At 45.2% G+C, this 15,798-nt stretch overlaps 1 protein-coding gene across 1 annotated transcript in view; it reads right to left on the bottom strand.

Moving 5' to 3' along the window:
- SGO2 (shugoshin 2) overlaps positions 1-7,981 on the bottom strand; it is a 25,475-nt gene extending 17,494 nt beyond the window's left edge. Inside the window, exons 1-4 of the mRNA XM_025211264.1 lie at positions 7,592-7,981; positions 5,658-5,833; positions 5,310-5,387; positions 3,103-3,185 (exon numbers count right to left, since the gene is read on the bottom strand). Of these exons, the coding sequence (XP_025067049.1) occupies positions 3,103-3,185; positions 5,310-5,387; positions 5,658-5,833; positions 7,592-7,754 (500 nt within the window). The 5' untranslated portion in view covers positions 7,755-7,981. The remainder of the gene's footprint in view (positions 1-3,102; positions 3,186-5,309; positions 5,388-5,657; positions 5,834-7,591) is intronic.
- Between the last annotated feature and the right edge of the window lie 7,817 nt (positions 7,982-15,798).

Here is a 15,798-nt window from a genome sequence, read left to right as displayed (position 1 = left end):
ACCAGATCGAAGGCTTTTTTGGAGTCAAGATATATGGTATCAATCTCTTCTCCCTTGTCCAGGTGATAGGTCACCTGGTCGTAGAAGGAAATGAGATTGGTCAAGCAAGACCTACCCGCAACAAACCCGTGCTGGCTATCCCTTAAGATGTTGGCATCGGCCAGTCCATTAAGGATGGCCTCTTTAATAAACTTTTCTAAGATCTTCCCTGGGATAGAAGTCAGGCTGATGGGCCTATAGTTAGCCGGATCCACTTTCCTCCCTTTCTTGAAGATAGGCAGCACATTGGCCTTCTTCCAGTCTTCGGGCACTACACCAGAGCGCCAAGAGTTTTCAAAGATCCGACATTATAATCCAGGGGTGGTCAATTATTTCAGCTGGCAGACAATTTAACAAGTTTTGGTGAACTAGCAAGGGCCACACACACAAAATCTTTCAGAAGATACAACTTTAACAAATCATATATAAAAAAACCCCCTCATATACTAAAAATCAAACATCTACTGTAACATATTTTAATTTTATTTCAAAAAATATTTTCTGTCCTGACTGATTTTTTGGAGTAGTGTATACAGTGGCAATTGCATAATAGCTCAAAATAAAGTCTTATTTTTATATTGTGTGTGTGTGTGTGTGTGTGTGTGTGTGTGTGTTGCGGGGGGGTGGGACAGGGAATGTGCGTGTGTGGAGGGGGCTGTCCACATGCTAGGTCCCAGGAACTGGCTGGAGGTGTGGGGGCAGGGTAGGAGGCAGCAGAGCTCACCCAGGCAGTGTACTACAGGTGTAGCCCACCCCCCACCCCTCATGTAGCCCACAGCTGCCCCCCAGCGCTCCACATGAGGCCAAGCCCTGCCCACTCCCACCAATGGCACTGCCAGTGCTCACAGCTTCCTGATGGGGCTACTCCCACTGCTGCTGCAACCATTCAGATACTGCTCAGCTCTCACTGCCTCCAGTGACTCCTCCTCCTGCACCATTTTGGGCAGCAGGTAGCACAGAGAGGTGGCAACACCATGTGCCCAGACAAGCAGGGGGGAAGCTGCAGCTGGGTAGCTCCTGCCCCAGTGCATGGAGCTGTAGCTCCCGCTCCAGCTCCTGACTGCCTTTCACCCACTCAGCTGCCCACAGGTGGCTGCTCATTGCACTGGGAAATTGTGCGCGTTGCCTAGGGCCAGTGCTGAGGCAGTCCTGTTGGCAGGTCCAGAGCAGGTGTGGGTGGGAGTGCAGCATGGGCTGCCCTGGGTGGGGATGGGCAGGACTTAGCAGCATTCTGAGTGCCACAGGGGCAACCATAGGCCAGATGCAATCAATTGATGGGCTAAATCCAGCCCCCAGATTGTAGTTTGCCCACCTCTGCTATAATTTCTGCTGCATGCTGAAAAAAAGTCAAACAAGAGAAAGGAGCAAATCCACTCAGGCTGTAGTTTGGCTGCCTACTGTATTTACTCTAATCTAAAATGACCCTGAATTTAAGACTACCCCCCACCAATTAAATTCTATATGTGGAAAATTTATTAACGTGTTATTATTTTCCAGTGTAGAATCTAATTATTGGAAAGGTATCTTAAATTCCCCCTCACTCCCCCACCATTGCTACAGCAGGGAAAGCTGTGGCTACAGGGAGAGGTAGGGGTGAGTCAGACAGCTCCCTTGCCCCCTGCTCCTGCACATCTTCCCACTGCAGCCTTTCTGCCCCGCACCTGCATCTCCCTACCCAGACTCCCCATAATCTGTCCCCTCCTCTCCACTCCCTGTGATTTCTGCCCCTTCCTTCATTCCCCAGTTACTGCCAGATGCTGCTTGGGCTGTTCCCTGCTAAGTCACAGAGCACAGCATGTGGAAGTGTAGCTGTTGCCAAGGCATGCAGCAGCACTGCTGACTGGCTGGACAGGTGGCAGAGTTTCCCTGTATTCCACACCTGGGAGAAAATCTAGCCTGAGCCAGAGCCGAACTGCGTATGATAGTAAGATAGGTAAGGTTACTGTATTTCCACGTCCAAAAAAGAGGACACCTGTCAGAGTGGGGGAGAGGGGCAGGGGGAATATGGGGGGGCTGAGCACTGACATGCTGGTGCCCTGCCCCTGCCCATTTGCTTGCCCCTCTCTGACAAGCCACCCCCCTGCCCTGCTGCTGCCCCTCACTCTGTACCCACCGAATCCAGCCTTGCCAATGCCCCTCACTTCTAAACAGCAGCACCCTGCCCCCCCACCCCTTGTTGGTGCCCCTCACTCCTGACCTGCAGCCCCCTGGCACTGCCAGTGCCCTGCATACCCAACCCACAGTCACCTGTCCCATCCTCCATGATCCTCACTCCTGATCCACAGCTCCCTGTCCCCCTCCAAGACCTGCCGGTGCCCCTTACTCCCAACCTGCAGCCCCCTGCCCGGCCCCCCAGACCTGCCAGTGCCCCTCACTCCCGACCCGCAGACCCCTGCCCCACCCCAGCCCTGCTACTGACACAGCTCCCACAGTGGCACTTGTTCACTCATTCTCTCTCTCTCTCCTCTCTCTCTGGCTTGCCAGAGCCCGCACAGGGAGCACATGACCCCCAATAGCCAATTACCTTGCCCACTGCTCCCAGCCCCAAGCAGCCAGTCTGGGAGAGCAGAAAACCCAGACATTTGCTCTTATTTTAAAAACCCACCCAAACGCAGCACAGGGGTCCAAAAAAGAGGACATGTCCAGGAAAACCCGGACATATGGTAACCCTAAAGACAGGGCAGGTGGCAGAAACTACAGAGGGCAAACAGAGGGGGGAGCAGGAAGCTACTGTGGGTTTGACTCTGGCCCCAACCCAGGCTCAGGGTCAGAATCAGAGCTGCAGTACTGCTCCCTCCCCATCTGCTTTGTATGTAAATCTAAGACAAGAGGCTCCCCTCCATCCCTATACTACCTGAGGGAAAAACTTGTTTTATATTCAAGTAAATATGGTACATATTTTGCTAATAGTTTTATGTGTCTCATATAATTCTTTATCAAACTAAACATAAAAGTTTTCCTGCTTATTTTTAAATGATTCTTTACAGAATAATATGCTGTAGTTAGATCTATAAAAGCTTCTGAATTCCATGTCCCTAACCTCTCCCATTTGTTAGATATTACCTAACTGAATGATGTGAAATCTTGGATGGATCACCAACATGGCTGTTTTTACCATCTGGTTGTGGAAGTGGACTCTGAAGATGCTAAGAAAAAGGAAGAACAGGGAATTAGTTATCTTAGAAGCTGCTCAAAGGTCTGCAGTATTGGAAATGCTCTCTAGAAAAATTAATTCATTGACAAAAAAACAGATTAGCCAGTTAGAAGTACAGGATATACTGCTGTTCATCATCATTACACATGCAGAGTGAGTGAGCACACATATATAAATCTGCACAGCCTAAAGAATATTTCATCAAAGGAATACAACAGTTTAAGAATACAACAATGAAGTATAATTTATTTTGTGTCCAACCTAAATATTTTTTATATTTATACTTATTTTCATACTAAAGTAGCTTATAAGATGTACATATACAGAAATTACTTCAGGCACTACTGAAGTGCAGAAACTATATAGGAATGCAGAAGAATGCTGAACAATAGTTTCAAACAGAAAATTTGAAAAAAATTGTATTGAAATTAAACATGTAGGAAAGCAGAACTTAAGGAACTAATTGGAATATTGCTATGATACTGGGTCTAACACTCACATTTGTTTGCAGCTAGAGCAATGGTACTCACAGAGATGTGGGGTGGAAAATTTTCCAGTGCTTTATTTTTCCATGGGAAATTTTCCATTTCTAAAAATTCATTGTTTCATAAAATTCATTAGTAACAATGAATGGATGCCAATACAATATTATGCAAGGTTGGCAGTTTCAAAGTTGTAATTAATGTTTTTCAGGTGATTATCCCTAGGAAGTGTGTGAGGGAGTACATATATGTTTTATTGATTTATAAGCAGAAGAGTAAATACACTCACATTATAAGCCAAACCAAAAATCAAGTTATGAATTCACCTAATCGACTGTGCAGGTCAAATCAAAACAAAATGAATGCACCACTAAGCTTGTTTCTAATTCTCAAAATCTCTTGCTTCTGGAGAATCAGTCAGAAGCAGAATTAGTGAAAAGATGCAGTGTGATGATAAGTTGACCTTGCCCATAGGCTCATTGGTAAAACATTCCTTTAGCAAAAGAGAATGTGGCTCAAGTAGTTCTGAATCAGATTGGCCTCAATCTGATTCTGAAATGGAACTAATAAGTCGTGCAAGTGATTCTACAGATAGCAACAATGAAACTGGAGGTGCCGCAATGACCTCAGGGGAAGAGAGTTAAACTGTGTTGAAGATGAGTTGACAACCACAGCATTAAATGCACAGTTCTTTGGGTGCGCTAAAGTTAGTGTGTCAACAGTTTTCAGTTCCTTCGGTTTTTTTCCTTAAATTTCAACAAACCATGTAAGGGAAGTACATGCTTTTGTGTATTGTCTCTATGTTTTTATAAGTATTCAAATAAAAATAATTTCTTTCTGCATAAAGCTTTGCATTTGTTTGAATACAACACTTAAACCGTATTAGGTGTGCTGTATTTAATTTTTTTCCTAATCAAATATTTCAGTTCAAATACTTGTGGCTATTGGGACATAAAATTAACATGGGGGTACTTTTTTAGTTTTGTTTACTAAATATAAATCAAATAAACATGCTGAATGAGATCACGCTCTATTTAGGGCATTGAAAAATTTTCCGACTCAAAATCTTCCGGAAAACCCACATCTCTGGGTACTCAACCTTTCTGGTGCACACGACTATTCCACATGCCAGGTTCAACCCCAGAGCTGCAATTAAAATTGGCACTGTCCCCCATGGGCCAGATGACTTGGCTTCACAGGCCATATTTTGAGCACCACTGAGCAAAAGGTTTTATTTGAAAGATGTGAACTCCCCTAGCACAGTCCATGCCAGGTTAGAACAATACTGGCTCACTGGTGAAGGCTGCCACCTATTGATTAATCAGCAGCAACTTTGCACAACTTGCATTAAGACAAGTTGGTAAGTTTAGAACCAGGGTCTCAGAAGACAAGGGACAAAATCTCGGGTTCTTTGAAGTCAGTAAAAAAAACCTTTCACTAACTTTACTAATGCCAGGATTTCACAAAAAAATGTAAATACTTAGGACAAATTTTTCAAAAGTGCCTAAATAATTTACCCCCATAAGTCTCTCAGGTTCTATTGAAAGTGTATCCGTGCTTAAGCTATAATACTGACTAAAAAACTAAGCAGTAATCCCTTCTATCTACAATATGCTTAAAAAACAGAAACTTACCTCAGAAACGCTGCTTATTTTGATTGCAGTTAAGAGATTATTATTCAAAAAAGCTTCTATATCTGTGAGTGTTTTGTTCTGCATATATAAAGAGACACAGATGAAGTTTTAAAGACACTGTCTTTAAATGACTGAAGATTTATGAAAAACAACAAACAAAAGTAAAGGCACCCTGTAGTACATTTTCATGATCAAATCAGAAAAAAGTAAACATAAAAATTGCTAATAAATAGAAGTGTAAAGGAGGATTATAATGCTAAGAGAGGTGTAAGAATGCTGTTAGTGGGACACAGAACAGAAGGTCAAGATGATCCAATTAAAGTGTAACCGTATTACTTGACAGCATACCAAACAGTTCAGTTTTTGACGAAGCAAAATGTTATGAAATTGCAGCTCCTCTACTTCTTTCTGAAGAAAGAGCTTCTCATTCTTCAGCCTCCGAGAATTTTCCTTCTCTGCACTCAGAGCCAGAGCCAATGCTTTATTATTGTATTTTAAAGATATTTTAAAAAAAGAAGAGTAGTCTGTAGAAGGAGACAAAATAATACAAATATTCTACTTTTTACCTGTCCCTGAACACTCTCTAATCCAGACTGTCTCGATATGAATTACAGGCTGCACACCTAACACTTTTCCTATAGTTGCTTAACATTATTCATTACAAACTTGTTTCCAGTTGCTCACTGTTTTGAAAACTAACCACTCAGATTTAAGTTAAATCTCAATGTGTAATTTTTTAGTCTGTTTGGAATTTTTTGAGCAAAAAACAGTGCAGCTGTTTCTCATAGCAATGGAAATTAGAATAAAGGTAGTTTTGCCAATGATGTAGGTATTTGGGGGCTTTTTATGTTAAGAGCTCTAGTATCCTAAGCATTTTGGGTAGGAATTTAAAATTTGGCAGTTGGAAGAATTCTCTAGTCCTGACATGCTTCCCACTGTCCTGAAAGTCTGTCCACTCACAGTGGTCACTGTTTGCCCACGTGCTACAGCATTCTTAGGAGCTTGATCTTAATGTGTCAAAGACTGCATATATTCCAAGTCATCTCTGAGCTTTCTGCATTGCATTTATATTACACATAGAACAAGACAAGACATGGGAAAAAAAAGATCGGACTCTATCAAAATATTCTTTGCCTTAACATAAGGGACATTAGGTTGGAGAAAGGATTTCTTTAGTTCCAGTTGTACTTCATTCCCTGTCTAGTGTTCCTAGTATGGCCTTCACAAATATTCAGTAAGGCCTCATTTCTGCCTTAGAAGACAGGCAAGTATCTATCATCATAGTAGCTAGGGTCAGGAGGGACCTGAACAGATCATCTAGCCTGACCCCCTGCCACAGGCAGGAATGAATGCTGGGTTTACAAGACCCCCTACAGGTGATTGTCCAACCTCCTCTTGAATATGCCCAAGGTAGGGGCGAGGATCACTTCCCTGGGAAGCTGGTTCCAGATTTTGGCCACCCTAACTGTAAAATATTGCCTTCTGATCTCTAACCTAAACCTATTCTCCATCATCTTATTACCATTGTTCCTCATCACCCCAGGTTGCTGGGGAGACAAGGGCTCTACCTATTTGCTGTTGATCTCCCCTGATGAGTTTGTAGGCAGCCACCAGGTCCCTCCGCAGCCTCGTCTTGCTGAGGCTGAACAGGTTCAGGTCCCTTAGTCTCTCCTCATAGGGCCTGTCTTGGTGCCCTCTCACCTCTCTTGGTGCCCTATCTTTCTCTCAGAACTACGATAGCAAATGTATGTTTAGCTCTGAAGCCTGTAAAATGAGGCTACCAATGCCACATAGAGTGCACAGACACTGTTCGGTTACTGTAAGATGTTAAACACATCACTCCAACGCTACCCTTGGTACTCTTAATATTCACTATCTGGTTCCATGAAGTATTTGTTACATTTATCACTAGCAAGATGTGGCCAAGTTATTAGTAAGGATAACGTTTTCAAAAAGGTCCACCACTTTGGCTGCTTCAATATTTGAAGGTCCAATGGAAGAGTATGAGTGTCATAAGTGTTGAGTCACAAAACGTTTGGCCTATGCCACATACAAGAATAGATTAAATAATCTAGATATGGTCATTTTAAATCTTGTGTCTTAACCCCCTAGCCCATTCTAAAATTCTTTACTTCTTACATTAATTATCATTTTCTGTATTCAGGCCTCAGTTTAGCTAATCACACTTATTAAGCACGTACTAGTCTTATTTACTTTAATTGTACACAGAATAAACAGATTATATGCTGTAATTTATTTCACTGTAAAGTAATAGCACTCACTTCTTATTTTACTTTTCATTTTGGATGCAAGAGAAGCATTCAGCTTTGCAGCTTTGAAAGTTCTCTCCTCCTTCATATGCCCTCCAAGAGCACCCAGTGCGCAACTGGAGGATGTTTCAGCAGATGCTTGTTTCTCCATTGTCAGAACAATCCCATTTGTCATCAAGAATGCCCAAAAGATTGATTTATAATTTCATTCTATTAAAAAAAATTACATCACCAGTTAGGGCTAGTTTAGAGTTAAGAGAATTAACTTCTCTGTTAGATATCTTGTTCTCAGCTAAAAATGCCAAGTTAACCTAGCTAGTCCTATCCATTTAAGGGTATCTACAATGATACTGAGTTGTTGCCTTGCTTTCAACATGTGCATTGTCATACAAATATTTAATTAGTAAACAGAAAAACTGAATAGATCAGTGTTGAGGTATTTAAAAATTCCCTCTAATCTTCTAAATGTTGCCAGCAGATTGAAGGAAGTGATTATTCCCTTCTATTCCGCATTGGCGAGGTCACGTCTGGAGTACAGTGTCCAATTTTGGGTCCCCCGCTACAGAAAGGAGGTGGACAAAATGGAGAGTCCAGCAGAGGGCAACAAAAATGGTGAGGGGGCTGGAGTACATGACTTTTGAGGAGAGGCTGAAGGAACTGGGTTTATTTAATCTGGAGAAGAGAAGACTAAGAGTGAATTTAACAGCAGCCTTCACCTACCTGAAAGGTGGTTCCAAAGAGCATGGAGCTAGATCGTTCTCCGTGGTGGCAGATACAGATCAAGAACCAGTGGTCTCAAGTTGCAGCAAAGGAAATTTAGCTTAGATATTGAGAAAACCTCTCACAAGGAGGGTAGTAAAATACTGGAACAGGTTACTCAGAGAGATTGTGGAGTGCCCATCCTTGAAGGTTTTTAAGGCCTGGCTAGACAAAGCCTTGGCTGGGATGATCTAGTTGTGGTGGGTCCTGCTTTGAGCAGGTGGTTGGACTAGATGACCTCTTGAGGTCCACCTAACCCTAATTTTCTATGATTCTGCATAACCCAAACTTTACATTTAAAACTCAAATAAAATGGCCAATTTCACTTCAAAACCTTCACAGTGTAACCAGTTATTGCTCTGTTAATCCAAGCTCTTAGAAGTCAGCATTCAGCTAAATAGCATTTGAATTGTCTTACTACCTACTCTGTGCATCCAAAAGTGAGTCATCATCCCAAAATATGAAATGTGCTTAGAATCACAGGATTTAAAAATACATTGTTGTTCTTTATATTTATTACTTTCTGAGACTTTGAAGAGGAGCTGGATCATATTTCAGAACTGATCTCTGAAACCATGTTGGCTCGAATCTTACTTGAAAAGGCTGAGGTCTTCAAATATCTATACAGCTTCTAGGAGCTGAGTTTTTGTGTGTATTACCAAATATCACAAGATTGCTTGCTTCACAAGATTCTTGCTAAAGTCAAAAGAGAGGCAACACTAAAATTATATTTGGATGAGCATGTGAGGTCATATTCTAATTGTATTCCTAAAGCCCCAACCACACATCTGTGTATCATAGAAAATTATGGTTCAAAAGGACCTCAGGAAGTCATCTAGTCCAACTCCCTGCTCAAAGCAGGACCACACCCAACTATAACATCCCAGCCAAGGCTTTGTCTAGCTGGGTCTTAAAACCTCTAGTCCACCACCTCTCCAGGTAGCCTTTTCTACAGCTTCACTATGTTCCTAGTGAGAAAGTTTTTTTCTATCTAACCTAAACTTCCCTTACTGCAACTTGAGACCATTGCTCCTTGTTCTGTCATCTGCCACCACTGAGAACAGTCCAGCTCCATCCTCTTTGGAACCACCCTTCAGGTAGTTGAAGGCTGCTATCAAATCCAGCCCCCTCGCCAGGTCTTGTCTTCTGTGACTTAATAAGCCCACTTCCCTCAGCCTCCCTTCATGTGCCCCAGCCCCCTCACCATTTTCATTGCCCTCTGCTGGTGCCTCTCCAATTTGTCCACATCTTTCCTGTAGTGGGGGGCCTAAAACAGGACACACTACTCCAGATGTGGCCTCACCAGTGCTAAATAGAGTGGAATAATCACATCCCTTGATATGCTGGCAACACTCCTACTAACGCAGCCCACTACACTGCTAGCCTTCTTTAACAAGGGAACGCTGCTGGCTCATAATGGAGAGATTCACACACGGGGTGCTTGCAGATTTAAAAAACAATGCTGTTTTAAACTTGTTGTGTTCCTGCACCAAGCCCCACACATGCCAAGGCAGCACATTACTTCCACCCAGCTCGCCCAACGTCTGTAAAGACCTGGTGCCCTAGTGAGGCTTTTTTGGTGCTTTTACCTAATAACTGATCAAATCAGCTTTAGCTAAAAGTGCCAAAGCCCTGCTGAAGTTCCCAATTTTTAGAGGCTACAGAGTGGGGTTGAAGTAACCTGCTGCTTCTTCCAGCAAAGCAGGGGTTGTTTTTAACATCTGGAAGCAGCCACAATGGATCTAGGATTTTGAAAACGGTGCAGGTAGTGTGGTGTGTCATCACAATGCGACACATTTTCCTCTAGTTAAACTAGAAGTTTTATCAGTATGCTAGGGGCCTAGGGCTGTATTATTCCCTTTAAAATCAAAGTAAAAACCCGTTACCTTTGGTAGAATGGTCTCTAACTTGCTAGATTACATATTTATGAGCTATGTTTAAACAACACAAGAAACTAGGCAAAAATTGCCCAAGTAGGCAGAAGATCCTGCCACATTAGCCCTGCCACCATGGTTAGGTGTGCAGCATGGGATCAAATTCAAATTCACAAAATGAACTCTAGCCTTCCTGGCATCCTGGCAGTGCTAGGGACAAGGCTTCACTGTCAGTCCTTTCTGCATTGTAAGAAATATAATGGCCCTGAGCGAAGGCTTTTAGCTTGACCTGCAAACAGCCTGCAGGGCTGGGACACAGGAGGCAGGCCAAGGGCAAGTGCAGGGCCACAAGAAAAAAGGGTGCGAAGGGCAGGGCCGGATAAACCCTTTAGCGGGCCCTAGACAAACTCAGGCCCCTACTTTTTTTTCCACTCAGTAGTCACGTGCAAAATAAGGACAACCGGGCCCTCCTTCACATAGAGCCCTGAGCATGTGCCTCGTTTGCCTCTGCCTTAACCCGGCCCCGGCGCAGGGCCAAGCACCAGCTATGCCCTGGCAGAGGGGAGCGGAGCGGGTCGTTTGGGTGAGGAGACCCCAGCAGGATCCAGGAGCTCAGGCCGCGGGGAGGGGAATGGGTTCCCGCAGCGACGGGAACGGGGACGAGGACAAGTCCGCCCGACCACCTGTGAAGCGCGACACAGGAGCAACACAAGACAGAATTGAGCGCCTCCGCGCCCCCGGCCCTGCCCGAGCCCCTCCCGCCAGCGCCGCCTCCGGAGCAAGGTCGTGGAGACCCCGCGGGCGGAGCAACTGCCGCGCCGCGCAGCCGCTCAACTGCAGCCCGCCCCCTCGCGGGCACAGCGAGAGGCGGATGTGCCTGGGATAGGGGCGGGGCTACGACTCGACTGCAGAAGTGATTAGTCCAAATTCGTGGGGGCGGGGCCGGCAGCTGTAGCGGCCTTGATAGAGCGACTGGGCCCCGCCTGACGCCAGGGGGGGTAGGGTGCTGACGTGCGGAGGCCCCGCCCCGTGCAACAGGGGCCGCCGGCGCTGAGAAGACACAGGGGAGGCAGCGTATAGGGCGGTGTTGTCTCGGCACCAGGGCTGTCCCGGGCACACAGTGATACCTTGCTCCTCTGCTTAGTCAAGAGGACAAATCAGCAACAGGTCCTTCGTGCACGGTAGATGTAGGGTGTCCCTGCCTGCCGGGCGGGAGAAGTGGCAGGACACCAACAAGGGCTGTGGGAGTCGCACAACAAGCTGTAATAAGTCAATCACGATGCAAGGAAAGTCCTTGTACAACAGGAGTCAGAGCTCGGGTTTACAGCTGACACCTAGTGCTGGGGCCAGTGGGTTTATTACTTCACAACGTGCACCTGAAAACAAGAGGCAGCAGGTTTGGGGGTCAGGTCTGGATGTGAAATAAGAGAACATGCACATTTTGTTCCTAGTGGGAAAGAGGAAAGACAAAGGTACCCAGGAAATAAAAAGACAAAGGGCAACAGGATTCTAATGTTTTAACTAGATCACATTTCTGTTAAGTCAGAGCACCTGGTGATAATAACGCTCATGCCAGCAAAATACAGCAGGTTGCCACATCAGAAAGAGGCCTTACCACAGCCCCATGGGTCTTTCTACTTGCCAGGTAGCAGGTTTGAAGAGGACAACATGGCAAATGCAACACACTAGGGGATGTTATGCAATGTACTTATTTTATTGATCAAATGGACAAGTATTGTTATACAGATGTATTCAAATTTACTAAAATTCAGAACAGACTCATCAGTATATGAATAAAAACAAGACTATGGTCATTACATTAACACTTAGGTAAGAGGTCATATCCATTAATTTTTGTATTTCTGTACGTTTCATTGGATTAGTGCACTGTTATACTAAGAAGTGAAATGTTCCCTAATCCCCTGAACTTGTTCCTGTAAACTGCACTACCTGAATGTAATTATGAAGCACCAGATCAAAAATCTTTTGTAGTATTTATTCTCTAGACCTATCACTCAGTAATGCTTCTGTTCCCTGTAATAGTAGTTTTCATTTATCTACGATCAGACACAGAGAGAAAATATGTAAAATGAAAGAGAGCCGTGTTCATTAAAATGTCAGGTAAAAGGATTTTCTTAAAATAATTTGGAAATGCTGGTCCTAGTCCTGAAAAACTGATTGACATAACTAAGGCTTGTATAATGCTACAATGTAAGGCTACACATTGGTATAGATCAAGCTTGTCCAACATAAGGCCCACGCTGCCAAGCTATTTTATCTGGCCCGAGGCAGTGGTGGTGCTGCTGTGGAGCGCGGAACCACTGCCGCTGCCACCATGGAGCACAGAGCAGCGGCGAGGCAAGGCGGGCAGGGCTGACCCACGGGCCCCAGCCGGCAGCGAGGGGAGGGGAGCTGCTTACCCCTGCAGGGCTGGGCTCATCAGTGAGCCGGGTCCTGCCACCACTGCCCCAGCCGTGCCTGATTAGATGAGGTGGGGACAGCAAGTGCAGCATCTTATCTGGCGCATGGCCGAGGGAGCTGCAGCATGGCCTGCACCCTGCCTGGATGTGTGGTGGACTGAGGCACGAGGTAAGTTCCCACGCGGAGCTGGGGCCGCCTCAGGGCCAAGCCGGGGCTACGGGGCGCGCAGTTGCCGGAGCCAGGCTGGGCGGGAGGCAGGAGGAGCCCGGCCCAGAGGCTGCATTTGTTCCTCAGACCAGGACATTGAGGATGGAGAGCTAAAAGGGAGGGCACACATGCACACACGCTGAAGTGTGTGGCAGTAAGCAGAGCCAGAACAGCTGTCAGGAGTACAGTGCCTTTCTCACCACAGCCAGGGCTGCAGACTGGGGCACTGGCCAGACTGGGGTATCTGCATGGGTTCTGTCTGACTCACACCTCTGGCCCTGTCCCTGTCCCCATCCTCACCACTGCAGCTGCATCCTGGCCATGAGTCCCTGGCTGAGCAGGGGCAGCCAGCCCCAGCCTCACACTCCCCTCTCTGCTTAGGGCAGGATGTGACCAGGCCAGACTGGGTTCTTCACATGGGGCTGCAATGTGGCTGACTTTGCCTTAGCCCAGCAGCACACAGCCGGGACGCAGCAGCAGGTGCCAGAATGGGGCCAGAGCCATGAGTCAGAGCAGGGCAGACAGAGCACATGCAGCATACCCAGCTGGGCCAGGACTCCAGCCCCAGCCCCCACCCCAGCCCACAGCCCTTGCTCCAGTGACAAAAGTACCATGCTTCCCAGATGGATATTTATCTGGAATACTCCGCATCTCCACATCAAGTGTGCCAGAGGATACTGATAACTTGTGCAAGCAAAAACAATGCCAGGTATCACACTAAAGAAATCAGTGTTCATTGTAGTTTTCAGAAAGTTAATAAGAGTAGACTTGTACACATTGTTTTTACACTGTGCAGCAGATGTGTTACTAACAAGTTATCAATTCAATAAAAGTAAATCTTCTTGAAGATTATTCTCAAAAATGCCCATATTTTGTTGCTTTGATTAGTTTCCACTCTGGCTGATATATTTTCCACATTTGATCTGTTGACTTGCATTATGCTTCTTTCATTCATTGAGAAGTGAATAGAAGCGAAAGTGTTTATTTTAGTCAAGTGTTTGGTATTATTTCATTCTTGCTTTTATATTGTTTTTATTTTGGATTTTAAATCACATTTCCAGACCCATTTCATTGTCACTTCCTGCAGCTTCATTGGTGTCAAAGGTCACATGACATCACTTCCTGATGTGATACCACTTCCTGTGAGGTCTTTGAATATGGCTCGCTGGCCCACTGTGTGATAAAAAGTTCATGATCCAGCCCCACATTCAAAAAGGTTGGACACCCCTGGTATAGATCCATGCCTGGTTGCATGGATCGGCTTGCAGGACTGGGGCCTTGATCCATTTTGCTGCTTCTGTTGCTCCCATTACTATAGTTCTAAGCATTTATCACCCTTCTAAAACAGAGGTGTAGGAGATCTAGCCCATAAAGCCCCATCATCCCGGGTCTTGAAGCTGACCCACTCATGGCATGCACCACAACAGCCCCATGCACAGGGCCCAGGACATGCGCTGCACATAGTGCCTTCCCTGGCTAGTTTGGGATGTGTGGCACCCTGGGCCCTGCTCAAGTCAGTCTAGGACCTGCAGCACCTGCCCCAGCTAGTCCAAGCTGGTCACCACATGCAGCATGGGTCCTGGACCACCTGGAGTAGTTGTTGTGTGCAGCGTGCATCCCAAACTGGCCCTGCATCTGCCCCCAGTGGTGCCACAACCTCAGCAAAGCAGCAGCGTGTTTCTAGGTAAAGTATCTTGCCCTCAAAGCAGAGAAGCGAGAATGGAGGAAGGAAAAGGAGAAGAATACCAGCCTGCAGACTACCGTCCCCTGCAGAAAGACCTGCAACTTCTGTGGACAGGTCTGTGGCCAGAGGATTGGACTCCTTAGACACGTCAAGGCCCATTGATGGGCCGTGGTAGAGATCATCCTAAAATCAAGGGATTGCCAACCAAGCAAGGGTGCTGCATATGGCACAATCCTGAAGCAGGTGCCATGTACACTGGATCCCGCATGGGGGAAGGGTCTGTGGACTCAGTCTGGCCTCCTGTCATTCATCCAGCCCATGGGCTGGCCCCATGTCACACACCCCTGCCCACAGGGTCAAAAGAGTTTGACACACCTGCTCTAAAAATGAAGAAGCAATTGAGATTTTCAGAATCAAAAGTGACTATTGTCATTTAAGCAAGACATGCTCTTCTATTTGGTTTTGTCATTTATATGATTTATAATTATACATATGTAAATAAACTTATAATATCTGATCCTGAGTTATTAAAAAAAAGATTTAAAATGGTGAATTCAGTATGGCAACAAAGCAACCCATTCTATCAAAAACAAATCTTATGAATAATGAGAAACCAGATATTGGAAATGTACTTTGCAATGGGTCTTGAAGACTGTCAAACTCTGCATTTATAGAATGTAATCAGGGACTTGTTCCACAGACTGTGGTTATAGAGCAGAGTGATTTTTGCCACAAAACCCATTATTCTTGCAGTAGTGTGAGTAAATCCCCTATTCACCTTTGAAAATCTAACCTATGACTTCATAGAAAATGCCCAATCACATGCTCCCTGATGTCCAACTTTGTGACCAAGAACACCAATCCACCCAACCTGCCATTATGGAACAAAGAACAGAATCAGAGGTATTTGGCATTAAGGGAGATAAAGACCACCATCAACTTGAATTGCCACTCAAAAACCTATAGAAAGCCAATACAGCCCAGGCTATATGTTCACATCATATCTTTCTTATGAACAGAGAACATCTGCATTCTGAATTTGCTCAAAATTCTACCCTGAATTTCAAGTTGAAGATGAAAGTGCTCAGTCTCAGTGCTGAACTAAACCAGTGAAAACCATTTCTGGCCACTGAAGATCTGTTGGGGAAAATCAAAGAGACATGATGAACTCTGTAAAATCTTGAGATTAAAAACACTCAGCTAACAGAGTTTGGTTCAGTGGATAATAATACCATTGGACAGAGAAATACTTAGTTATTCCCAAGAGGATGACT

The sequence above is a fragment of the Alligator sinensis genome, unplaced genomic scaffold, assembly GCF_000455745.1.
Source record: "Alligator sinensis unplaced genomic scaffold, ASM45574v1 scaffold258_2, whole genome shotgun sequence".
NCBI lineage: Eukaryota > Metazoa > Chordata > Crocodylia > Alligatoridae > Alligator > Alligator sinensis.
This window is presented reverse-complemented; position numbering and strand designations above follow the sequence as displayed.